General features: G+C 38.9%; 1 protein-coding gene across 4 annotated transcripts in view; it reads left to right on the forward strand.

Annotated features, from left to right (window-relative positions):
• The window catches only part of LRP2 (LDL receptor related protein 2), a 141,607-nt gene that overhangs the window by 105,517 nt on the left and 10,496 nt on the right, over nt 1-25,594 (forward strand). For 2 of the 4 annotated variants that reach the window (XR_015740757.1, XR_015740758.1), the window contains exons 51-72: nt 1,086-1,238; nt 2,121-2,291; nt 4,174-4,397; nt 5,851-6,028; nt 6,955-7,151; nt 7,703-7,948; nt 9,211-9,339; nt 11,126-11,245; nt 11,472-11,588; nt 11,813-11,929; nt 13,107-13,244; nt 14,700-14,822; nt 15,005-15,133; nt 16,975-17,106; nt 17,538-17,669; nt 18,768-18,911; nt 20,082-20,247; nt 20,862-20,990; nt 21,192-21,412; nt 22,182-22,358; nt 23,381-23,500; nt 24,487-24,500. Coding sequence is in view for 2 of the 4 variants with exons in the window: in XM_087919977.1 (XP_087776103.1) it covers nt 1,086-1,238; nt 2,121-2,291; nt 4,174-4,397; nt 5,851-6,028; nt 6,955-7,151; nt 7,703-7,948; nt 9,211-9,339; nt 11,126-11,245; nt 11,472-11,588; nt 11,813-11,929; nt 13,107-13,244; nt 14,700-14,822; nt 15,005-15,133; nt 16,975-17,106; nt 17,538-17,669; nt 18,768-18,911; nt 20,082-20,247; nt 20,862-20,990; nt 21,192-21,412; nt 22,182-22,358; nt 23,381-23,500 (3,263 nt within the window). In the remaining 2 variants the exon portion in view is untranslated. The remainder of the gene's footprint in view (nt 1-1,085; nt 1,239-2,120; nt 2,292-4,173; nt 4,398-5,850; nt 6,029-6,954; nt 7,152-7,702; nt 7,949-9,210; nt 9,340-11,125; nt 11,246-11,471; nt 11,589-11,812; nt 11,930-13,106; nt 13,245-14,699; nt 14,823-15,004; nt 15,134-16,974; nt 17,107-17,537; nt 17,670-18,767; nt 18,912-20,081; nt 20,248-20,861; nt 20,991-21,191; nt 21,413-22,181; nt 22,359-23,380; nt 23,501-24,486; nt 24,501-25,594) is intronic. The other 2 variants (XM_087919977.1, XM_087919979.1) reach the window with 1 other exon arrangement.

Below are 25,594 nucleotides of genomic sequence, written 5' to 3' on the forward strand. Positions count from 1 at the left end.
TGGAAGTCTGAAAGGCTGAGTCAACCTTGAGCTAGTCAGGATTGAACTGCTGGCAGTCAAAGAAAATTAGCGTGCAATATTTGCATTCTAACCTCTGCACCACCACGGCTCGAAAAGCAGCAATCTCTTTAAAAGCAATTATTGCAAAATTGTGAAAATTATATTTTTTTTGTGTATTGCTTCATATTCTTGATTATCCTTATACCAACACTGAAGTAGTGTTTTCATACTTTTCATGGAGACCATAGACTATAATGGATAATTATAATCTTAATACATCTTTTGGGAGATAGAAAATGGGTAAAAAATTATTCCAGTGGCAGGAGCGTTAGGGCTTCCAGCATTGCCAACAAACACTCCAAATAGTAAATACTGATGCCTTCTAGGTTTTCTTATTTTGCATTGGTATACTAAGAACTACAGATCATAACACTGTAGTGGTAAGAGCTTCTCGCACCTCTGATTTGGGGGAAGGAAATCTTTCAGCTGTTGCAAGGTCGCAAGCCTCTCTGCCGTTCATTTAAACAATCTGGCATTTTCAGTGTTCTACTGCAAAGATGCCACGACTTTAAGAGTCTCATTAACTATAAGGCGTGGACTTAAAGCAGCAGCATCTTTTTTTCCAGCCAGCAAACATAATCCTTATTGTAATTCTACATAGTGACAAATGCTGTTTTGCAGAGGGAAATGCAGGGACCTGGAATAATGTAATGGTATGAGGGAAAGACCTTGGGAGGTGGGATGAAGAATACTGCCTAGGGACTATTCAGCTGAGAGACAGCACAGCTCACAGCTACATCGTTGGCAGAGCCTCAGAAGAGATACTCCCTACATTCTTGGGCTGAAAAACTAACTGGGAGAATACCAGATTTGGTTAATATAGCTTTGCAATAGAGTAGAATTACTTTATCTTGTCATATTTACCTTCCTTTCAGATAACTACACCCCAACAGCAATATTCTAGCACTGTGCTAGCCTTTTCTTGCTTTATTTTTCTGCCTTTCAGACCTAAATTGGTAATTAAGAGAAAAAAGATGTCTGTGAAGAAGTAATTGGTGTAATATTTCTTTTGTCAAATATTTCAGAAAACTGTACTGGGTAGATGCTCATAAAGATTGCCTCTATGTAGCTGAGCTGGATGGCCGATTCCGGAAAAAACTAACTGATCGGTGCCTGGATCCTAACAACACTTTCTGTTTTCAGTATCCTAGAGCAATTGTTGTTCATCCTAAATATGGGTAAGCTGGTTCAGTATTTTCTTCAGTGAATTTAAAGAATTTAATCTATTGTGTTCAATTGTAACAAATGTTCTCACAATTACAAAATTGAAAGAGGTCAGCTAAATCAACAAGCATCTGATCAGTACAAGAATTCAAGTGAGAGCATAGAATTACAGTATAGTTGTTAGTATAATGGCTAATAAAGATTTTTTAAAAAGCAAATTGCAAAATAATGGAAACTGATCAAGGAGAGATTTGACCTAGGAGAAATTTTCTTGCCCAGAAATCAGTCCTCTCATTTTGAGGCTAGATATATTAAGGAAATAATATTGTAATATTTTTGCCAGTGCCATTGGCATGGATTTTTTTTATGAAGTCACTAGGACTTTTGACTCAAAAGATTCAAAGGAAACTTCATTATAATTTGTTTGTCTGAATCTGCAAGATGCCTTCTTTAATTACTTTCTTGCCAATTTCAAAGTACAACAGCAAGTCATTCAGCTGTTGAATGTGTCAAAAGATTGAGCATTGCAGTCATTTTACTTTACTCCCAATTCGTAAAACATTTGTGTGTGCGTATCTGTCTGAGCCTCTATCAATTTTAATCCTTTTATATGAAATAATTTATCCCAACCCGCAGCAAATATTAGATTAAAATTCTCAGGGCCTCTCACAGCAGCAATATATTTTAAAGATTAAAAAAACTCATATTGCTGTCTGGAGGTTGCTGTAATAAATTTTCTCCTTTGCTGTGTGTTTGCTTATTTTGCAGTGTGGTTTTTTTTTCTTTTCTTTTTCACCCTTTCATCCTTTTGTCCAGGGAAATGTATCTATTTTTGTATTACCTTCAACCCCTCCAGCAAATTATTGATTTGTCTTCTATTGCATTTATTAAAACAGACAAGTCTACTGGACAGATTGGGCAGAGCGAGCGTATATCGGACGCGTGGGAATGGATGGCAAGAATAAGACGGTGATTATCTCTGCCAAGTTAGAGTGGCCTAATGGACTTACCATAGATTACACCAACGACAAGCTCTACTGGGCAGACGCCCATCTAAACTACATTGAGTACGTACATAGAGAAGAATAAAGCAACTGGGTAACTCTTCCTATCAGATTTTGAGGGTTATCAAATTAGCTTTAGCTTTTAGTGGCAGCTTTAATTCAGTTAAAATGCACATGATCTGTAGTTACCAATCAGAAAACTACTTGCTCTGTGATTTCAGCACAACAATTAGCAATCAGTAATGATAAAAGAATTCCAGATCATCATAATGTGGCGTGCTGTAAGGCATAGTAAGGCATAACTGCTCTTTTGTTTTGCTGAATCATCTTCTGTTTTATTACATTGTAAAAATCTAATGTTCTTAATGGTAATTCAACAAATAGGTATCTAAGTGCTAGGATAAGGACTGTTCTGGTGGAATTAATCTAGTTAATTTCACTTACTAGAGCTAGTTTGGCTTAGGGATTAAGGCATCAGGCGATAGAAACTGGGAGATCTCAGTTCTAGTCCTACCATAGCCATAATAGCTGGGTGACCTTGGGCAAGTCATTCTCTTTTAGCTCAACCCACCTCACAGGGTTGTTGTTGTGGGGAAAATTAGAGGAGGAAGGCTTATTAGATAGGTTTACCACCTTGAGTTGTTTATAAAAATAATAAAGGTGAGATGTTAAAAAAGTAATAATAAAAATAATAATAATTAATAAAACTGCTTCTAGTTGGTAAAACGTGCAGTTCACCTGTATGCTCTCCTTGAGCCCTGAATTCTGTATTAAAATTTGAGGATATTTTTGAAGCCAATATGAGATGGCAAAACATGTTTTAAAAAAAGATTAAGTGGAATAGAGTAGACAGATACCTGGCTTACAAGTTTTATATTTTACTAGACCCCCCTAAACACCATCAAGATTAGACCATCCAGTATAACATTCAAAATTCAGTCCAAAATTAATTAATTTTGAGTCGTTGGTTTTGTTCAGAATCAAAATGTTTTGTTGTTTATTACTCAATTTTATTTTCCAACACAAAACACAAAGGTCCTGCTTGGATAAAAGTTAGAATGAGCAAGTGTGACTATGCCAGAACAGTACATCTATTCCTTCTCATTTGGTTCCTCTTTAAAATGCGCTAACTAAATCAGAATAACTAGAGTGAAAAAGTTTAATGCTAAACTTTTACTTGGATTCTATCCTTTCATTCCTTTTAACAACAGTGAATCCGGAGAAATAGTAAATGAATAATCTCTCCTTGACTCTAAAGCTCAGTTTGTTTGCCTTGAAATTCATTTCACTTTCAGGATTAACTAAGTCAAAATGTGGATCAGCATGCTTACTTATGAAGTAAGTACAGATAGTCCTCGACTTACGACCACAATCAAGCCCAACATTTATGTTGCCGAGCGAAACATTTTAAAGCAAGTTTTGCTCCATTTTACAACTTTGCTTGCCACTGTGGTCAAGCGAATCATTGCAATGGTTAAGTTAGGAACACGGTTGTTAAGTGACTCTGGCTTCCCCAATTGACTTTGCTCATCAGAAGGTCACAAAGGGGGATCATATGACCCCGGAATGCTGCAACGGTCATCAATGCGAACCAGTTGCCAAGCATTTGAATTTTGATCGTGTGACCATGGGGATGAGGCAGCAGCTGTAAGTGTGAAAAAATGGCCCTGAGTCCCTTTTTTCAGTGCTGTTGTAACTTTGAACGGCCACTAAATGAACTGCTTTAAGTCAAGGACTGCTTGTACTTCATAAGTAATCCTTATAAAAATATAGAAACCCCCCCCCCCCCAAAAAATATTGCAAAGTAATATTTTGTCTGATTGTGGCCATAAGTATAACTACTATTTAGTTTCCACTCTTTCAGAAACAAGCAGAATGTGGATTAGGGATTTTGTTGCCTTTTTTCCCCCTCTTCAGTGTTATGTATTATGTTTTCTTCTTATAGGTACTCAGATCTTGATGGCCAGCATCGTCATACTGTGTATGATGGGGTGTTGCCTCATCCGTTTGCAATTACAATTTTTGAGGATACTATCTATTGGACTGACTGGAACACAAGGACCATTGAAAAGGGAAATAAATATGACGGAACAGGCAGAATGGTTCTAGCGAACACCACTCACAGGCCCTTTGATATTCACGTCTATCACCCCTACAGGCAACCAATAGGTAAGGGGTTTATTTCATGTGAGTAGGTCTGGATTCTGGATTTAGCCTTGTCATGAAAGTAGGAAGTAGAAAGACGTGAGCAGTTTACAAAGCTATACTTCAAACTGTTTTGTCTAACTGCTTGCATTGGTTTTTAGTATGTGCTATTATCTTCAGTTTAAATTTATGCTCGGTAATGATTTGGATTATCAGTTCCTTCTGCTGAACATGTTGATGTAGTTTTTGACTTGCTCGGATTTTCAGTCCATTATCTGTCCCATATGCCAGTCCTCAAGCCGATCTGCCATTTCTCATGGGTGTCAACTCATAAAATATTTCTCTGGTCTTTCAGAGTTGCCAACAGAAAGGGAGGAGTGGGGGAGTAGTGCAGCAGCTTGCAAAACCAAAACTGCTTTCCATAAATGTTCTCATAGATAGTTTCCAGGCAACCGAAGTTTCTGTCACGCAACATTCTAACTGGAGAGTATGATTGATGACTCTTGGCTATGGATGTGTCCCATTGGAGAATATGAATTACGATACACCCAGGGGGTGGGGGGGATACCAGGGTCAAAGGTGACAATGCATGATGTGTCTCAGAGTCAGCCAACCCAGGCAGCACTGGCATATCTTCTCCTAATAAATCTTCTTTAAGCTTTGAAAAACCGGCTAGAGACTCATGACTTAAATGGGGGTAACTACCAGCGCCCGGACAGCGGGTTTTGCAAGAGATGGAAGGAAAAAAACGAACACAATCTACTATCAGCCCCTGATTACATATTCATATAACTCATCACTAATTTCCATTTAATAAGCCAGGGAACGTTTTTTTTCAGGATGTTAAGTAGGTTGAATACAGATAGTCCTCGACTTATGACTACAATGGAGCCCAAAATTCCATTGTTAAGTGGGGTATTTGTTAAGCGAGTTTTGTCCCATGTGATGACATTTCTTGCCACAGTTGTTAAGTGAATCACTGCAGTTGATAAGTTAGTGAGCCGATTGTTAAGTAAATCTGGCTTCCCTGTTGATTTTGCTCATCAGAAGGTTGCAAAAGGTGATCCCATGACCCCGGGACATAGCAATGGTCATAAATATGAACCAGTTGCTAAGCATCTGAATTTCGATCTCATGATCATGGAGATCCTACAAAGGTTGTAAGTGTGAAAAAATCATCATAAGTCACTTTTTTCAGTGCCATTATAATTTTAAATGAACTGTGGTAACTCGAGGACTCCCTGTATTCCACTTAAACACTTTCACATAGGGCCAACGTAGCGAACAATTCAAATATTGTCTTTGGGTCCAACATATCCTTATCCAGATCTGTAGGTTAAAATGCAAACATTTTGGATTGATAGATCAGAGCAAAAATTGGAGCATTCTTGACCATTTTATTAGCAATAATGTCATGTGTGCTATTTTGTTGATGGGGAATAATTAGATATTTCTCACCTTTTTTTTTTTTTACTAGTAAGCAATCCTTGTGGGACCAACAACGGTGGCTGTTCTCATCTGTGCCTAATAAAAAATGGTGGCTCCGGTTATTCCTGTGAATGTCCTGATAACTTTATGGTAGTGCAGTTGGGCAGCACAGCTCACTGCCTCCCAATGTGCTCCAGCACTCAATTCCTGTGTGCTGACATTGAAAGGTAGGCATATGCAATGACACAATTGCTTTATTTGTTGACATATATTGTATGTCCTATATTTCAAAGGATACTTCCAATTAGGATGCTGTATGTTACTGCTTGACTCTCATTTAACAGCACTAGAAATAACACTTAGACTTATATACTGCTTCACAGTGGTTTACAGCCCTTTCTAAGCAGTTTGCAGAGTCAGCATATTGCCCCCAACAATTTGAGTCCTCATTTTACCCACCTCGGAAAGATGGAAAGCTGAGTCAACCTTGAGCCGGTGAAATTTGAACTGCCAAATCGCAAGCAGACGGCAGTCAGCAGAAGTAGCCTGGAGTATGGCACTCTAACCACTGTGCCACCGTGGCTAATCAGTAAGAAAAAGGGTTGTCTACACTCAGTGAGCTTTATGTAGAATGAGGATCTGAATCAGAAATTCTCCATTTTAGTCTGACCTTCTACTCACTATCCCAGCCTTCCCTCCCTGGTACTTCTAGAAGGTTGGATTACAATCCTCAGAATTTCCAGCCAGCAACTTCAAGAGTCACTGGCCTTTGGAGAGCCCAGTAGCATGGGATTCCGCATTTCTACTTCTTCAGTAACATTACCTCTTGTCACTTTGCTACCAGGGAGGCTGGGGTGCTATTCAAATGATCAGATTGACCAACGTCAGGGGTGTCAAACTCACAATGACACGTTGTTGTCACGTAACGTATCACAACTTTTCCCCCCTTCGCTAAACCAGGGGTGGGCACGGCCAGCTTGTGATGCATCCGGCCTACAGGCCATGAGTTTGACACCCGTGGACTAAGTTATGCAATGCTTTGGGTTGAAAAAGGAAAAGACTCTTCTTCACTTGCAGCATCTGCCACAAGCTATGCATTTGTACTTTGTATCTGCAAACTCCTGCAAAGAAACATATTTTCTGTTTCCCATAGATGCATTCCTATCTGGTGGAAATGTGATGGCCAAAGAGATTGTCGGGATGGGTCCGATGAACCTCCTACATGTCCAGTTAGATACTGCCGTGTCGGGCAATTCCAGTGCAATGATGGCAACTGTACTAGTTCCCACTACTTGTGCAACACTGTCCCAGAGTGTCCTGATGGATCCGATGAAGATCATGTGCTTTGTGGTATGTGGCAAGCTCTCTAATCTATTCAAAAATATCACCCAGGTATTTATCATGACCATAAACAGATTTAGACGATTCAGTTTCTATGAGTAGGAAATAGACACACCTCAACAGAATAGCCATTATAACCCATCCAAGACCAAAGCTGCTTTGAGTTTTTAGTACATTCACCAGGTTCATGGACTTGGGACTCTCTAGATTTTCATGCTGTCAAGATGTCCATGGAGATTCTCAGTCCTCCAGGTCACAGTTGTCCCAAAGATGCTTTTTTTTTTTTCAAGAGGCAACTGGACTTCCTGATTTCTCTTTCGCTTCCTCATCCAAGAAGCTTCTTCATGCTGTCAAGATCTTCTGAGAGTCGAAATTCCATTGCATCTGGAAGGCACCTGGCCTGGAAAAGGCAGCTCCATATTGATGTTTCTCTGTATAAAATGTTTCCATCTATCTGGATGTCAGGGTTTTCAGGATTTTTTTAAAAAATTTTTTGCTCTTCTCAGAATGAAATGGTATTGTGAATTTTTTTAGCAATGTAAAATTCTGGTTTCTTTTAGCTAATCACCAATGCGAATCTCACCAGTGGCAATGTGCTAACAAACGATGCATCCCGGAAGCCTGGCAGTGTGACCGAGAAGATGACTGTGGTGATAATTCAGATGAGGATAGCGCTCACTGTGCCAGCAGAACTTGTCCTCCAGGCCAATTTGAATGTAACAATGGCCGATGCATCCCCCAGACCTGGAAATGTGATGTGGATAATGATTGTGGTGATAACTCAGATGAGCCATTCCATGAATGCAGTAAGCAAAATACATTTTGAGCTACTTTATCATTGCTATACCAATTAAGAGAAGGAGTATGCAGGGGAATAACTCTCCATGGTGCATCTTTCCTGTTATGCATATTGCAGAAATCACACCAGTCTCATTGCTTCCAGTTGAAGAAACGCCTGATTCTTTATGCATGGATATTAATCTTGACTAAACAAATAATCACTTCCATGTTGAAAGGGATGGAAGAACCTGCCTTTATTTGCCTGTAGTCACTTTAAGGGAGTTCACTTTGTACTTTGATGTGAAAGACTTCAAGGAAAAACCTACTAATAGTTTGAAACTGTTCCACTGCTTTTCCTGCCCCATCTCTTCTTTCCTTTTCTAAAAGTAAAGGACTCCTCTGTATTTGGAAATCTATTTGGGAAAGAGGCAGGGTCCCTATCATTCCTGATTTGAAACAATTAACCTTTTAGAGTACTACCTGGTATCTATATGTCCCATCAAACTCTGATTTTATTTCTGAACTGATGCATAATACATCAGACTCAAATACCATTCTAATCACGTATAATATGCCACCTGTAAGGGAGGTAGAAATGTAATGTAAAATCCAACTGAGCTGTTTTATATTGAATCAACAAAGAACTCTATTGAATCCATGTATCACCGCAGGAAAAGATTAAGTTTGAGACTGAGGGATATCTCTAAACTTCATTTTTTAGAAAAGAATTGAGTATATACCAAAGCCATTGAGCCCTGAATTTGGGTCTGTTGAACCAAATTATCTGGGCCTAGTAACTTTGGTATACAATGAATACTTATTGACAAAATCTTATGCTAATGGGAGAGAATTAGGCCAGTACAATTTTAAGATTATAAAACAGGAAAAACGGCAGTTAGATATAGTCTAATTCTATCATAAGTAAAGGGATCACTTCTGATAAGGGACAATATCAAGGAAGAATAGAAGTTTTTAAAGTCAATGTTTCCCTATTGGTATTATCAAGATATATTGGGCATCATCTCCCAATTACTGGGTGTAGGAAGTTGCCTGATTAAGGAAGGCTATTTTATTTATCTACATAGTATACATTTTAAAAAAATAGTCACTTGTTAAGCACCTTTATGTGGAAAATACTTAATTGAATTGAAAAATAAATATATATTAGTGATTATAGCTTATTTACTATTGCATTTTTGAAAATAACCTTGGTGTGTTGCTTATTATTTTCTCTAATAAAGAATTTGATCAGAAAGCGATGTAACTTTTTTCTCTCCTTTTGTTTTAGTGGGTCCTGCCTATCGATGTGATAATTATACAGAATTTAGCTGTAGGACCAATTACCGTTGCGTCCCTCTCTGGTCCGTCTGCAATGGTTACAATGACTGCAGAGACAACAGTGATGAACAAGGCTGTGGTAAGTTTAGGAGCTGCAAAATGGATGCCTTGTAAAAACTGAGAGTCCCATATTTGCTTCTGTGCCGCTTGCAAGCAATGCCTCTATGAGAATGTTGGTGGCAGGAATGTCACAGTAATGGATGCTTTTCATGTGCTAAGACATGGGAGGTCATTAACAGCACTTGAAATTAAGGACCTGGGAGGTAAATTATTTACAGGAATAGAAATTGTTGATTTTCTCTATTATTTGCTCTTGTGAAGGTCCAAATTATCTGAAATTATCATCTAGTTGTTACTGTCTACATTCAATTGCTGTTGTTCCCGCTCAAGGTGCAACGGAATTTGTGCTTATTTGCTGTGAATTCAAACATAGACTTATGAGGGTCTTTTCATCTGGGCATATTTTTGTTAAGTGGGAAGAATAGCCAGTTTGGTGTGGCGGTTAAGGCGCCAGACTCGAAACCAGGACGCTGTGAGTTCTAGTCCCACCCGAAAGCTCTCTGGGTGTCTTTCAGCTAGTCATGTTCTCTCAGCCCAACTCGCCTCACAAGATTATTTCTGTCAGGCAGATAAGTGGAGGAAAGAGGATTAGTATGTTTGCCACCTTCAATTTATTTATAACAATAATAAAGGCAAGATATACATAATTATATATGATTATCTTTTAAAGCTTTTCCGAATATTTGACAAATCCCCAAAGGCTGTGCATAAACGATAAAGGAAATTTGCTTGAAATAAAAAAAAAATCAAAGAGCTCCATTGCTAGGAGAAAGTAGTGTAAGGTGGTAATGGGTGACAGTGAGAGGGTAGAACTTCCTAATGTACATTTTGTGTCTGCCTTCTCTCAGAAAATACATAGAGCCCTAGCTGGTGTTCATTGTGCCACTGGGAAATGAAAAAACTGCAACTTAAAACAGAAAAGGAGAGAGTAAGAGAGACCTTGACTAAATTAAATGAATACATGTATCCAAGATGACATGGATTTACATTCCAGGGTATTGAAGCAGAAATGATCACCAAATCATTCTCAGTAATCTTAGCAAAATCCTGAAAGGGAGGTTCTGAAAGACAGGAGGGAAGTAAATCTCATAATACTCTACTTAAAATAAAATTGCAAAATAGGGCTGTAGAAGATACTACCCCTGTTATAAATGGACTAATATAGTAGGTGATCGAAAGCCTGCTTAATATCTCCACTTCAGCTAGGAGGGAACTATCTAGGGAGGCCACAGGCCTCTGCCCTGGGCCAGGTGCTGTTCAACACTTGTCAGTGATATGGCCCGAGGTTAGAATGGATGATACAAAGCTGAGAGGAAACTGGCTAACATTTAAACGAAATAAGTGTTTAAAAGATTTACTGCAGACAGGTGTGAGCAGTGGGCTGAAATGAACAGGAGGGGATTTAACAAATGTAATAGTCTGGGGGGGGGGGAAATAAGGCATGAGTATAAAATGGAGGAGTTAAATTGCCTGCCAGGAGTTAAATTTCCTTTGCTTTACAGACCTGTGAAAGTTATAAATGTGAGGCTTGCTTGAAAAGTTAACTTTTCATCACCATCCTAACTGCAGTTGGTTCTTGAACAAGCCAATCACTATGTGAAGACTACCTGTATTTCTTTTTCAAAGTATGCCCTTCGAGGAAACACTTCCAACGAAGTCTTTTACTGTTTAATTTTCTGCTGTTGCCATCCCTGTACCAACCTTATTTGCGCATCTCTTCTTTCCAAGTTGCATTTGAGAAAGGTGTGTTAATTGTTCCTGGCAAGTGATTTCTCTCTGCCTTGGGCACATGTGTGTTCTTGCAGAATCCCTAACTTGTGATCCTTTGGGAGATTTCCGTTGTGATAATCACCGGTGTATTCCTCTGCGATGGAAATGCGATGGAAACAATGACTGTGGGGATAACTCCGATGAACAAAACTGCAGTAAGGGCTTTCCCTTTTTTTTTCTTCCTTTAACCAAAAACTGCAGTGTTGGTTGGTTTGGGGGAGGGGGGTTGGAGGGGGGAATCTGTCCCTTCCAAACTGCATAATTTCCAATACTTTCAATGAAAAAATTAGCAAGTGAGCAACAGCATCAACATATCTAGGTATTCTGTTCTGAATGAATTTGCAAAAGTTCAAACCGTGTTCGAATGATTCTTATTGCAAGGTCCTCGCGAATGCACAGAAAGTGAGTTTCGGTGTGCAAACTTGCGCTGCATTCCTTCTCGGTGGCTGTGTGACCATGACAATGACTGTGAAGACAACTCAGATGAACTAGACTGTGGTGTGTATTTGTCAGTCCTTTGACTTTTTCTTTATCCATCTGTCCTCCCCTCTCCCTCCTCCCCCTCTGTCCCTTCTCCCTCTCTCTCCTCTCTCTCTCTCTCCCCCTCCCTCCCTCCCTCCCTCCCTCCCTTTCTTTCTCTTCCCTGCCCCCAACCAAACCACCCACCTCATGGCTTTTAAAGAAAAGAAAAGATTTCAGTAGTTATTTACTCTCCTTTTCAGAACTAAGGACCTGCCACCCAGGTTTTTTCCAATGCAACAGTGGCCACTGTATTGGAGAACGATTCCGGTGCGACGGTAGCGCGGACTGCCTCGATTTCTCTGACGAAGCATCTTGTCGTGAGTTCTCTGATTTGTGGCAGAAACTTGATGCCAGTTCCTTATAATATCAGGTCTTTTTCTTTTGTGAGGCTGGGAAAATAAATGGCTACCTTTCTTTTCTACAACGAGATGAATGTCAAGAAATACTGAATGGAATCAGGATGAGCAGAAATGATAAAAAGAGAATTCTGGCATCACTGTAGGACTCTTTCTCCCCCCTGCCCTATTCAGTACAGTCTCCCAGATCCCTAAAATCTGCTCTATATTCCTCAACTTTTAAGGTTGCCAGATACAAGAGAAATCAGATACAGGTAGTCCTTGAATCGTGACCACAGTTGAGACCAGAATTTCTGTGGTTAAACAAGTTGTTAAGTGAGTCACAGCCAATTTTACGACTTTTTGTGCCAGGGTTATTAAACAATTCACTTGCTGTTGCTAAGTTAATAACATGGTTGTTAAGCGACTCTGGCTTCTCCCCATTGACTTTGTCAGAAGCCAGCTGAGAAAGTCGCAAATAGCGATCACCTGACTCTGGGCTAATGCCGCTGTCGTAAATATAGGCCAACTGCCTCATGTGACCGTGGCAATGCTACAACGGTTGTAAGTGTGTGTACCAGTTTTAAGTAAGTTTTTGCAGTGCCATTGTAATTTTCACTAAACAAATGGTTGTAAGTCAAGGATTACCTGTACACACTTTATTCTGCCTGATTACTTTTTTTTAAATAATTTATTTCCTGTTTGTACTCCACATTATATTTTTCTACACAAGCTCTGTACCCAATCTTTCCGGCTCTGCGGACTGGCAGCAGCTGTGGCACTGGGCAGGGAAGGTTTTGTATGCGCACCTATTGCTTGCACCTTCGCACGCTCGCCCACCACTTCCCAACAACCACCGACCCCAACGGGCTGTGGACTGGTATCAGTGGACTAGGATTTGGAGACCCCTGCAGTACAGGATAAAGCAATACTCCTTAAAAAGGAAAAGATACCCCTTATTAAAGTCATATTAAAGTTGCTATTACTAAATCCCTCTAAAGTCAGGATCCAGTGAACTAATAATTAGCAATATGTTAGTAAGAGGGAAAACTTTCACTAGATCATAGAAAATGAGATTATGCATGAAGAAAAAGATTAAGTAATCGCTTGCGTAGTATTACAAGGACCATGATATTAAAATGGAATGTCTTTTTATCAGCCACTCGCTATCCAAATGGTTCTTACTGTCCCCCTTCAATGTTCGAGTGCAAGAACCACATCTGTATTCAGCCCTATTGGAAATGTGATGGTGATGACGACTGTGGAGATGGGACAGATGAAGAACTCCAGTTCTGCTGTAAGCTGAAGATTTGTTGTTGTTGTTTTTAAAGCCCACTCTTAGGTCCATCTATCTTTGGACCATCTTTGAAATACCAGAAAATTAGAACTGAGACGTTGATTTTATATTTGAATGATAGATTGGCAGCCACATACTTAACTTCCCATATCCTAACCTCCTCTTGGATTCAAGATCAGCTTTTTCTGTTACACAGAGAAGGTGCCTTTTGAGAATACACACAGGTTCTTAGATCTTTGATTTTGGCATATGTATTTTTGTAGCTAATGGAATTGACGAATAATGCAGCAAATGAAATTCAGAGATTAAAAGGTAAAGGTAATGGTTCCCCTCACATATATGTGCTAGTTGGGCAGTGCTCATCTCATGTTTCAAAGCCAAAGAGCCAGCACTGTCCGAAGACGTCTCCGTGGTCATGTAGCTGGCATTACTAAATGTCAAAGGCACACGGAACGCTGTTACTTTCCCACCAAAGTGGTCCCTATCTGTTTACTTGCATTTTTATGTGCTTTTGAACTGCTAAGTTGGCAGAAGCTGGGACAAGTAACGGGAGCTTACCCCGTTACATGGCAGTAGGGATTCGAACCACTGAACTGCCGACCTTTTTGATTGACAAACTCAATGTCTTAGCCACTGAGCCACCTTGTCCCTTTATACAGAGATTACTAAAATTTATACAGAGATTACTAAAATAATACAGAGATTACTAAGCATATAAACAAACCTGAGCCTAACTTTCCAAGTTAGAAAATTAATCAGGGAGTTGGAAGTTTTTCATGTCAACCTGAAAAGAATCTCAAGAAGCTTTCTCAGATCTACTTGTGATAAACTCAGAGAACAACGTAGGAAGAATATAAATTCAATATAAATATAAATAATATAAATATAAATATTCAATTTATATTTAAATATTTAATTTAAATATTTAATTTATATTTAAATATTCCATATAAATATAAATTCAACTTTTTTCAGATAAAATAAATTTATAAATAAAGAAGGGTGCATTAGACTCTGTCTGACATCAGGATGGCTGTCCAAAAACAGAATAGTGCTGAACTAAATTTGCAATGGATGAAAGCCGGTAAAAGAAAGATCAACTTCACAGTTTCCTTCCCGGATCAGAGTGGAGCTGCTGTTGTGGGCTTGGGAAAGAAATTCAGAAACCAGGTTCTGCAGGCTTTTCCTACCTGGTATTAACTCGAATTAATATTGGCCATATGTTAACCACAGATAATAGGATGGTATAACTCTGACGAGACAGGATTAGTGAGTCCCTGAATGTATACCTGTCGCTGATTATGGGTAATTTAAGCTACATGCTTTTATTCGTCCATCATCCTTAAATATATGAATTCTAGTCATAGTTTAGCACTACCGTATAACATTCAGGAAGTATTTTGAAACAGTGACCCATGAACAATATTTAAACTCTTGTGACCTCTCCAATTTCAGTGGATGTTGTCTGTGAGCCCCCTCACCGCTTTCGTTGTGAGAATAATCGCTGCATCTACAGCCAGGAGTTGTGTAACCAGGAGGATGACTGCGGAGATGGAAGCGATGAGAAAGAAGAGCACTGTAGGTTTACCCATTTATCTGAACTACAGGAATGAATAGATGAATTTGCTGTTTTGTTGTCTTGGTTTCAGATGCTCATACCTATGTTTATCCTCTTAACTTTGTCCATATAGTTTGCAGAATAATAATTTACTAGTTATCACAAAGTTATGCAAAGTGTGCATGTCCTTTTTTTAATGCAGGCAAAGAACCTACTCCCAAACCTTGCACTCCTGAAGAATTTAAGTGTGGTAATGGAAATTGTATCCCATTGCATTATGTCTGTGATAATTATGATGACTGTGGAAACCACTTCGATGAGCTTGGCTGCAGTGAGTATTGTTGTGGTTGCATGGACATTATTATGTATTTTTTTTTGTTTTCTTGCAGGATTTCTCAGATGGGGTGAAGTGGAAACTTCATGTTTCAGGGCGATTGAAAATTGTGGGGAAATCAATTGAAGTAAAACAATCCCCGAAAGAGAAAATGCCTCCCAAGCTGATGTGTCACAATGAACTATGATGTCTCTCTCCCTTTCTTAACTGCCCCAATTTCAGCAAAGGGTTCTCTGCCCAATTGCTGGGTGGGTGTGGCCATGGTGGGCGTGGCCTAGTTGGCCTCCTGTACCATGGTGGGGGGGATGTATTTGCCTTCCCTGGGCTCTGGAGGCTTTTCTCGAGCCTCTGGGAGGATGAAACGGCCTCCCCGGACTCCAGAGGCTCTCTGGAAGCTGGAAATGGGTCAATTTCCGGCCTTCCCAAACATCCAGGAGGCCTATTTTTCTCTCACCCGAGAATCTATACGCGCCCTGAACGTACCTGCATCCAAAACGGGCCGCGGGGGGACTCCTGGGAGGTGCGAGGCATGGTGGGTAGGGCCAGCCAGGAGTGAGATTTGGGGGTTCTAAGAACTGCACGGAATCTTAGCTGGGGGCCTTCCCAAACCCCTGCAAACCCCCAGCAGCCCATCCCTGCCCCATTTCATTTATTTTGGTAACACCATTCCAGCAGCTGAAACTTGAACGCAGGTTTTTTTTATCTCAGTGACACAACTTAACACAGCATTCAGTAACCTGGTGCTCCCCAAATGTCTTAGATTATATATCCCATAATCCCATTTGGGAATTTATGGATGCTGAAAACTGAAACATTGAGGAGGAACTGAGTTATGAAAGACTGCCTCAAATTATAGTGAACAATACTGCCTCCATGTTAACCCCTTTATCCTTCCAGCTTATTTATTCAAAGTATACTAGGAAGGAAAAGAATCTTTACTGTGCTGGTGATTTTAATAAATAAGCTGTTTCTTTTAATCAATATAACTGAGTATAACTAATGGGGAATAGAAAGGATTTAAACATAGCTGTGTATATGTAAATTAAGAAAAAAGTCATCTCTCCAACAGAAACAATAAAAGAGTGCTGTATATCTAAGATTTCAAAGATTTTTCTCCCATTGATGTTAATGAACACCAACTTAATTTTTTAGAGCCTCAAATATTTAAGGCATAATAATAAAGCCCAGCTATCAGGAGTGGTCTTATGTTAGTGGGATATTTTATAGTGGTTTTATGGATTTGACATCTTTGCAAACTGCAACTGAGTGTTGTAGTTGGTGGTCTATAATCATGGTAAATAAGAACAGAAAAAAGAAGAGGAAAAATATATTGTTGGAAAAAAAGAGGAGCCAAAGTGATAGGACTTTACAGTCTGCTCCTCATCAGCACCAATTAGAATTTCTCCATTAATTTTTGGGGGGTGATGACAATTTAACCAAAGTTCATTAAAATGCCATTTGAATCTTCCTCTTCCTTTCAGCACCATCAGTATGGAGCGGCCTGGTACTATACATAAGTTAACTCTAAAATGGATTGGACTGGTTTGAAAAGAATTCACAATGGATGACTTCTTTGTAAATCATAATTTTGACTGGTTCTTAAAATAGCTATAATTGTTTTCTGCCCCCAATTGCCTACAAAACTATTACCTTAGTAATAATGGTATTTTCAATCAAACTTGTTTTGTGATTTTTTTTTTTAATTTCAAAGGTTATTTTCTTTAAGAATAGAAGAGGACAAAGCCAAAGGGAAATTGAGGAAAAATGCTATGAATTGTAATTCTTTTATCCTTACTGATCAAAACTTATGTCTGCCTCTCCAACTCTTTTTCTTTAAGATCCCGAAACAGGCAGAACATGTGCTGAAAATATCTGTGAACACAATTGCACCAACCTAAATGAAGGTGGCTTTATATGTACCTGCAGGCCTGGATACCACCCCAGTGAACTGGACAGGAATACCTGTGATGGTAGTTTTCATCTATGCTTTGTTTTCTACCTTGGAAATGCTCAGCAACCTTGAGCCCACACAATATCAATATATTGTGCTTTTCCCTTCAAACTTATTTTATTCACTTCTGTTTTTCTTTTTATCGTGCCAAATCCTATGTCATAGAATATTTTAGATCACTGTTGGAAGGTGTTGCTCTGTTATTGTTGTTGCTATTATTCTTAAAAACACACATACAAATTGAGATGATTATTGAAGGGCAGATGTGGGAGAGATTCTGCTGGAAGGATGCTGTCAGTGCAAACCTAATATCATTTGTCTGGCTTAGACTTAAAATGAAATCAAAGTGAGCAAAATATTGGAACCGTCAGGGTAGAAAATAGCATCTCAGCCAAGGCATTATTTTCTGTACTAAATAAAAATGAAAACTCTATTTGTCATTGATTTCAGATGTCAACGAATGTGAAGTCTTCGGTTCTTGTCCACAGCTTTGTAAGAATTCCAAAGGAAGTTATGAATGCTTTTGTGCAGAGGGATTTCGATCTGTTGGGGATCAACAGGGAAGGCAATGTGCAGCCAATGGTAAGAGCAGCCAGGATTTCTCTGGAAATAATTTATTTTGTAGGAGGGAATGGGGCTACAGCCAGCACGTCTTACTGGAAGGATACTGATCACAGAGCTGACCAGAGAGAGAGGATAAACATAGGGGCCAATCTAATTGGTTGGAGAGACCTTCTCCAGTCCCACTCAACCCGAGGCCAGGGGTCTCCATCCAAACTTTTATTTCCATTGAGGTGCTAAGTAGTACATTGGGCATTGATATGTCCTTTCATCGAAAGGGAGATGTATTCTGGTGAGAACATACAGTATCACAACAAAGGTCTTCATCAACAATCAAGGTGGGACCATATCAAAGAACTTCCAAAGGACTTTAACTCCCGAGAGAGGAAGAGGGGTGTTTCTCTCTGTAGTCAAAGCTCTGTAGTAGGGAATCAGATGACTGCTGCTTGTGAGAGCTGATGCCCTAATAAAACATATTTGTTTTGAAAGCACTACAAATCTGTTTACTTTATTATAGAAACTGTTCTTCTCCCAGTCATCTCTATTTAAAATAGGAATTCCTGGAAATTATTTAGTCCAAGGCCAGGCTTCAAACTTCTATTATAAATACTGGAACATGTTATATCCCTGTTTCTCGAGCACTTATTCTCCTTACTGAGTGATAAGGGAATTTTGAAATGGAGGCTAATTTTAAAATTGCTGGTTAAGTGGCATAGGGAATGTCCTGTTCAGAGAGACAAAGTGAAACACTTCACTGCATTTCAGTTAAAACCTTCCAGAGATTGTTTCATTACACCATCCTTCCCTATCAGCCAGGCTAGCTAGGACATATTCAAAGTGTCAATCAACATCTGGCATGCCATTGATTTGACAGCCCTAATTATAAAAATGTACTAACAGGTTTATCTATGGATAACAAGAAGACTACAATATGGAAACCATTTTAACACTAGAATAAGTATTACCAAAAACAGCCCCTGAGTTTTATAGCTAATTGTACTACATCTTATAATCCAAATGCTTTATAGCAAGTAAATTACAAGCAGATGCTTTAAAAATCCCTTTTGTGTTTGAATTGCTGAGTTCCAGCAACATAATGTTTTCTTTTTCTTTTTTTAGGTAACCCACCAATCTTACTTCTGCCGGATAATGTCCGTATTCGGAGATACAACATGTCATCTGAGCAATATTCAGACTATATTGAAAATGAGGAACACATTCAAGCAGTAGACTATCATTGGGATCCTGAAGGAATTGGCCTAAGTATGTTTTAGGTTTTGGATACTAGAACAGAAAGTTCTTTTCAAGAATGTCACCAGAGGATGTGTGCATGTGTGTGTGTGCGTTTCTTACTAGCAAAGAAATAACTTCTTCAGAATTTGTTTCCCATGGATTAATTAAGTTATGGGCATGTAATATTTTTACATCCTTATCTATTAAGTAGACATGATTGTAGCTTGTAAGAACTTTGTGAAATGTAATATTATGAATCACTATGCAAATTAGACTTAATATTTATTATATTTTTATGCTACCCATCATCTATCTATCTATCTATCTATCTATCTATCATCTTAAACTTTATATATAGTAAACGAGAAGCATCTTGTTGACAGCTTCTATCATCTCTGGTATAGTAATATATAATACCCGAATAAACCATATAGTAGGGACCAATGAGATCTCTTTTTTTCTCTTACGAATGTCATTTAGGGAGCCATGATTTTAGTATGGCTGTTTGGTTTAAATTTTGCTAAAGCAGCATTAGGAAAAAATATTAAAAAGTGGGCTTGTGGTCATCTAGTAAGCTAACTCCCAGAGGATCAAATCCTAATTAAGAATTAGTGTATTAAAAATTAGGAAGCCTGACAGCCTGGTTACCCATTTATAAAGAGATGTTTTTCAGGTTGTTAATTTTTACAAGATGTTGAAATACTTCTTGTTGTTCCAAGAAGTAGAACTCTTTGAAGCAGTTCCAAGAGTTTCTGCATATGGGCACTAAATTTCTTAGCTTCAGCAATGCTGATTTTTGGTTCATATGGTTTTAAACCATGCCCTGCCCTGCTGCACCCAACCAAAACGGGTGAATGATATACATATCCATTGCTACAGTTTAAGCCTGAAAATATTTTGCAAATAAGTCAGCAAGTTGGAGGCTTAACTCAACCCATTGAGTTGGGTTAATTCTTCTTGGCCTGACAGAATTGGTGAACGGATTCGAAAGTAATGTTAAGCCAGATTTATTAAAACGTAATCCATTGAACAAATCATGCCATATCAAAATTAAGTCAATATATGCATTAGCACTATGTGTGAACTGAGTTACTGCATGCTTCTATCAATCCCATATTTGAAATGTTAGCAACCCAGTATTGTCCCAATAAACAATGTTTTTTCCAGTGAAAATATAAAGAGAGATCTGAACTCTTCTAGGTGTTGTATACTACAGCATTCTTGGACGTGGATCACAATTTGGTTCCATCAAACGTGCATATATCCCCACATTTGAAAGCAGTGGAAATAATCCTGTGAAAGAAGTTGACCTGAACCTTAGATACCTGGTCAGTCCTGTTGGTTTAGCAGTGGATTGGGTTGGCAAGTAAGTGCTAAAGTTAGATAAAAGTGCTTCAGAAATACACACACATACACACAAACACACACAAAGACATATTTTAGTTCAAAATTATTGATCTATTTTTTTTTCCTGGGCAAAATACTTCTTGAATGCTAATTGGCATAATTTTTTGGGTGATGGATGAGGTAAGTAAACTTTTGTGGGTCTGTATTATTTTCATTGTTAAAGTTATTAATTATTATTGCTGCCTCTGAAGGCTGTCATGAACAAGCTAGTGATATTATGATAACAGGATATTTCTGGCCATTTTTCATGCTCGGTGGACATTTGAAGTGTTCTTATTTAGTGAGTCTATTAGAAAATAAGCACATTTTTTCCTTTATTTTTAAGAAAAAAAAATACAAGAAATTGTGCTGGCATGATCTGGTGAAATTTTAGCAGTGCAATTTGGGGGTTTCACAGCAGGGCAATCTTGTTGAATAGATTCTGATCTGATAACTGCCTGATTCAGGCCAATTGAGTTAAATATAAGGAAGATGAAACAATGTTGAATACTATATAAGGAAGATTAAAAAAACAAATATTTGGGAATCTAACGTTAAATGACTCAAAAGTTATGCATTTTGTTTCTTAATTAGGCACCTTTATTGGACTGATTCTGGGACAAACAGAATAGAGGTGGCAAAACTTGATGGGAGATATCGGAAATGGTTAATCTATTCTCTGCTGGATCAGCCAGGAGCCATAGCGGTCAACCCTAAGCTTGGGTGAGTATTTTCAACCTGGAAGCACCTTGATGCTTCTGACTCGAGTGCAAACAATAATAGTAGTAGCAGTAACAATAAGCAATATGAAACAATGCATTTCTTACAATTTTTGGTCAAGATTTCTTTCTTTCTTCTGTTCAAGATGGCTTTGAAAATGTGTAGCAAATAATTAATAAATAGTTGCTTGTTTGGCTTTTTTAGGTTAATGTATTGGACTGATTGGGGAAGGCAACCAAAAATCGAAAGTGCCTGGATGGATGGACAGCAGAGGAATACATTAGTTTCTGAAGATCTTGGCTGGCCAACTGGCCTTTCTATTGATTATCTGAACAGTGACAGGATCTACTGGAGTGACGAGAAGGAAAATCTAATTGAATCTATGAAGTTTGATGGAACAGATAGAAAAATTGTTTCACATGGAGGTATGTAACATCCAGCTTAATTTAACTGACTGCAAAAAAGCTGAGCAAATCAGACTTGGGTAATACGATGGTATGTGAGAATGATCTTGAGAAATAGGGGGAAGAGCTGCAGAGTAGACATGTACTTTCAGACTTCCAAGATGCTATTTCAAGATACCATTAAATAAAATTAAAGCTTGTATTCTTGTTCAGGCTAACAAATAATCATCAGTTGGGAAACAACCAAGAAATCAGGATTTTAAACGATGTTGGGAATTTTAAAACGAGAACTGTCATGCACATATTTTGTAGGACATGGATATGTCCTACATGGACATATCCATGAAGTCACCAGAAATTGAATTAAAATGCATTCTAATTTATTAAAGTTATCATGGATTGAACTGATTTTCCAAAATATTTCATATTTAGGACTTCAGGAAACTGTTCAAGGGGAAATGTTATGGTGACTAATGGCAGAAGTTTTGATATTATTCTGAGGATTAATAGAATCATTTCAAATAGCAAAGTCGCATATTTTCTCCATTATCTCTATCTTAAGCAGAGATTGTTTATGAAGAAAACGCTTCATAAATGTGAAGCTTTTAGTTCTTGTGAAGTTTCACAGAAGATTTGAGGTATTTTAATTTCTAGAATCTGTTTATATCCACTGATGCAAATGCACAGAAAAAATGCTAAGAGAACAATGCTATTGTTTCTGTAATAATACTTAGAATAACAGTGTTGCTGGCCTTTGCTGTTAACTTATCTCTTTTACTTAACCTCAAAGTCAGCAGCCCGTATAGCCTTGATGTCTTTGAAGGCCATCTGTATTGGACATCTAAAGAAAGAGGAGAAGTCTGGAAAAAGGATAAGTTTGGAAATGGAGAAAAAGTCAAACTGTTGACCATAAACCCATGGCTCACTCAAGTCCGGATCTATCACCAACACAGATGCAACCAATCAGGTAATGACCATGCTTTGCTGTATGAATTGTTGTTATACCCAAATAAACAGGATACACTTGAAGAAATGAACAATCATCTGCCAATGAGAAAATCTCTCCATGCTTGATATCAATGACCACTTGAAACTGGTATTGGTGGAGGCCATCAGCGACTTGGATATTAACTGGATTCACAATTCATATTTTTATAATTTTCTGAGCCATGACTGGCTGACTTTACACCAGGGGTGTCAAACTTGATTTCATTGAGGGCCACATCAGGGATGTGTTTGACCTCAGGGAGCCAAGTGGGCGTGGCCAGGGTGGGCATGGCCAGGGTGGGTGTGGGCAGCTCAACATCCTGCAGCCCGTGTGCAGCCCTACTGGGCTCTGTTTTCGGCTGGGATGATCTCCTGCAGCCCTCTGCCAGTGAAAAACGGAACCCGGGAAGGCCCCAGTTTTCACTGGCAGGGGGCTGCAGGAGGCCCTCCTAAGCTCCCCGAGCTCCATTTTCACTGGCAGAGCACTGCAGACTGGTCCTTCACTGTTTCCAGGGCAGCCCTATGGGCCAGATCTAAGCACTAAGCGGGCACCCCTGCCTTACATTCATAATGTAATAAATGGACAAAAAATGTGGCTTAGAGAGATTTATGAATCTGACATCACTGTACATAGTTTACTTTATCTCTTTGAAATGCACTAAAAGGATAGGAGGAAACACCTGACAAAACAAACACTTGGCCTCTTCTAGCTCTTTTTCCAAGTCTCAGGAAGCTATGGACCTAATCCCAAGTTCAAGCAAGGGTTAAAATCATGAAAACATCAATGCAGAAGTAATACAAACTTAATAATCTCTAAAACTGAAAAGGAAGGAGAGAGGAACCAGGGAGAAAAAGAAAAGGGGATAAGGCATACAACGCCAAGGAACATTTCTGAACCAAATTCAGGAGACCAGCTTGTCTTGCTGCTCCCATGTTTCCAATCTGATTGACATGTTGAGTCTTACCAAAGGCGTTCTGATGCCTCTTCTGTTGTCTCTGCAGTATCCAATCCGTGCAAAGATGTCTGCAGCCACCTCTGCTTGTTGAGACCTGGGGGATATACCTGTGCTTGTCCACAAGGGGCTAGTTTTGTGGAAGGCAGCTCAGAAGAATGTGACGCAGGTAAGGAGAGTTACTGGACATGCTCCTCTTTCAGAAGAGACAGAGTGTAAGGGAGTAAAATCTGATGCACATATAGAACCAAGGTAATGAGTAAACAGTACTTTAGTTTCAAGAACAAGAAAGCTGCATCCTGGATTATCCCTTCAAATAAGGAACTCTCTGCAGTCAAAAAGCCAGGAGACTGGATAGAAAATTATTACTCCAAATGTTTTCCCTTATAACTATTTTTTATTTAGAACTATTTTTCCCCACAGGGAACTTTCAGAAACATGACAATGCCTTATACTGTACCTGCCCAGATATACATTATATAGTAGCAGTGCATTTTCCCACCATTCTAAGTGAGAAATATATGATCCCTAAAATATATTGGACATAGTTTTTAAAAAGAAGGAAAATGTTCTACCTCTACCCTTATCCAAATAGTAACAATAATGGAAGTTTCCTCCCATATTTGTACTTCAGTCTACTCGTTTTTCTTAGAAGCTGCTTGGTGAGCTCTTGCCTTCTCAAGAGATATTAAATGTGGTCTCCTAGCGAACAAAAAGCTATTCACTACTACTTTGTTGTGCTTATAACTAAAACAGCAACATGTATTTCTCCCAGTTACCTCTGCCTCCATTCCTTGGTGTGAATTTTCTCAAGATTGTATGCCTTCTCATAAATATGAGGTTGGCCAAGATACTGCTATATTAACAGTGCAATATATGTGTTTCCATTGTGTAAAAATGTGTATTTAAAATTAAGAGGATATTTTTCATGAAACCTGGAGAACATTTAACTTCTTAATAAATTTCTGTCATGTGCTTTCTTTTAAGCATTTCCATGGTGTTTTCTGACATACAGAGCACTAATTGTTGCGTATTTTTTTGTACAAGTATCAGAAGGGTAATTCTTTAAAAGAAAACCTTTACACGTAACAGTGATCAAAGAGGTTTTTTTTCATTTTGATGACTTACTGATCTATTTTATTTGTATGCTGGCAGAAGATGTTCTTGAAGTAAGTCTTCTTTTAAATAAATACTTTTAAAAATGGAATTAAAAATAACAGTCTTTTGTTGTCAGAATGAAAGAAGTATAGCTTGTCTCCCCAGCACACTGTAAATATGCTCTGAAAAGATGAGGGACATGTTAGGGAAGTGAAGCTGGGGACAGTCAAGGGAAGGGAGATTGGCAAAAAATCACTTTCTTAGGTACAAGCCTTTCCACCAATGGAAGGTGCTTGAGGATATCCCTTGGATGTGTTATTTTCACCAGCTGAAGAAAAGAGTGGATTCAGGGCTGTTTTGTTGGTTAGTTTCACTGTTGGCTGACCTCAAATATTGCTGCTTTGTTATTATATTTTACTAATAGGCATGTAGCAAGGTAGGAATATGTTTTTCATAAGATATTGTTTACCCCTCCGAACCTCACATAAGAGCAAGTGGCATATGATCATCATATGAACACAAAATAGAATCTAGGATTAGGCAAAAGAAAAATCCTGATTCTTCAGAGTTATTGGCAGTGGATAAATCATCACGGTTTACAGGATTGGTATAATGCATGTTGTCCCAAAGATGCTTTTTCAGGAGGCAACTGGACTTTCTTGTTTTTCTTCAGCTCTGACTGGATGGTGGGGAATGAAAGGATTTATACTCCTTGCAGACAGCTGGTAATTTGCATTCTTTTAGCGAATTATTAAGGCCAGCTGGAGGTTTTATCTGTGTCCTCAGGATCATCTGATTTGTGCAGATGAGTGTGGAGCCTTCTTGGAAATGTTGAAAACACTGTGTTGTAGACCAGTGGTGGTATTCAAATAAAGTTGCCACCAGTTGGTGGGCATGGCTTGGTGGCAGCGCTTTGCACGCATGCACACACTTTGCATGCATGCGCTCCAAACACACACTTTGCACAGGCGCAGAGGCATTCTAACTTGCCTCCTGCAAGCCTGCACGATGGTGGTCGCTGCAGCAACTGCTGCGCGGCGCAGAATAGCGCTGTGCAAAGCAGCTGCACTTTGAATTCTGGCCATAAAAGTGAGTATGGGAGCCCGGGCGAGTAGGTGGGCCAATCACAGAGCAGCAAAGAGAACCGGTTCGGTCTCCACTGCTC

This window comes from Pseudonaja textilis, chromosome 1, assembly GCF_049901715.1.
Source record: "Pseudonaja textilis isolate UNSWEBS1 chromosome 1, rPseTex1.2, whole genome shotgun sequence".
NCBI classification, from domain to species: domain Eukaryota; kingdom Metazoa; phylum Chordata; class Lepidosauria; order Squamata; family Elapidae; genus Pseudonaja; species Pseudonaja textilis.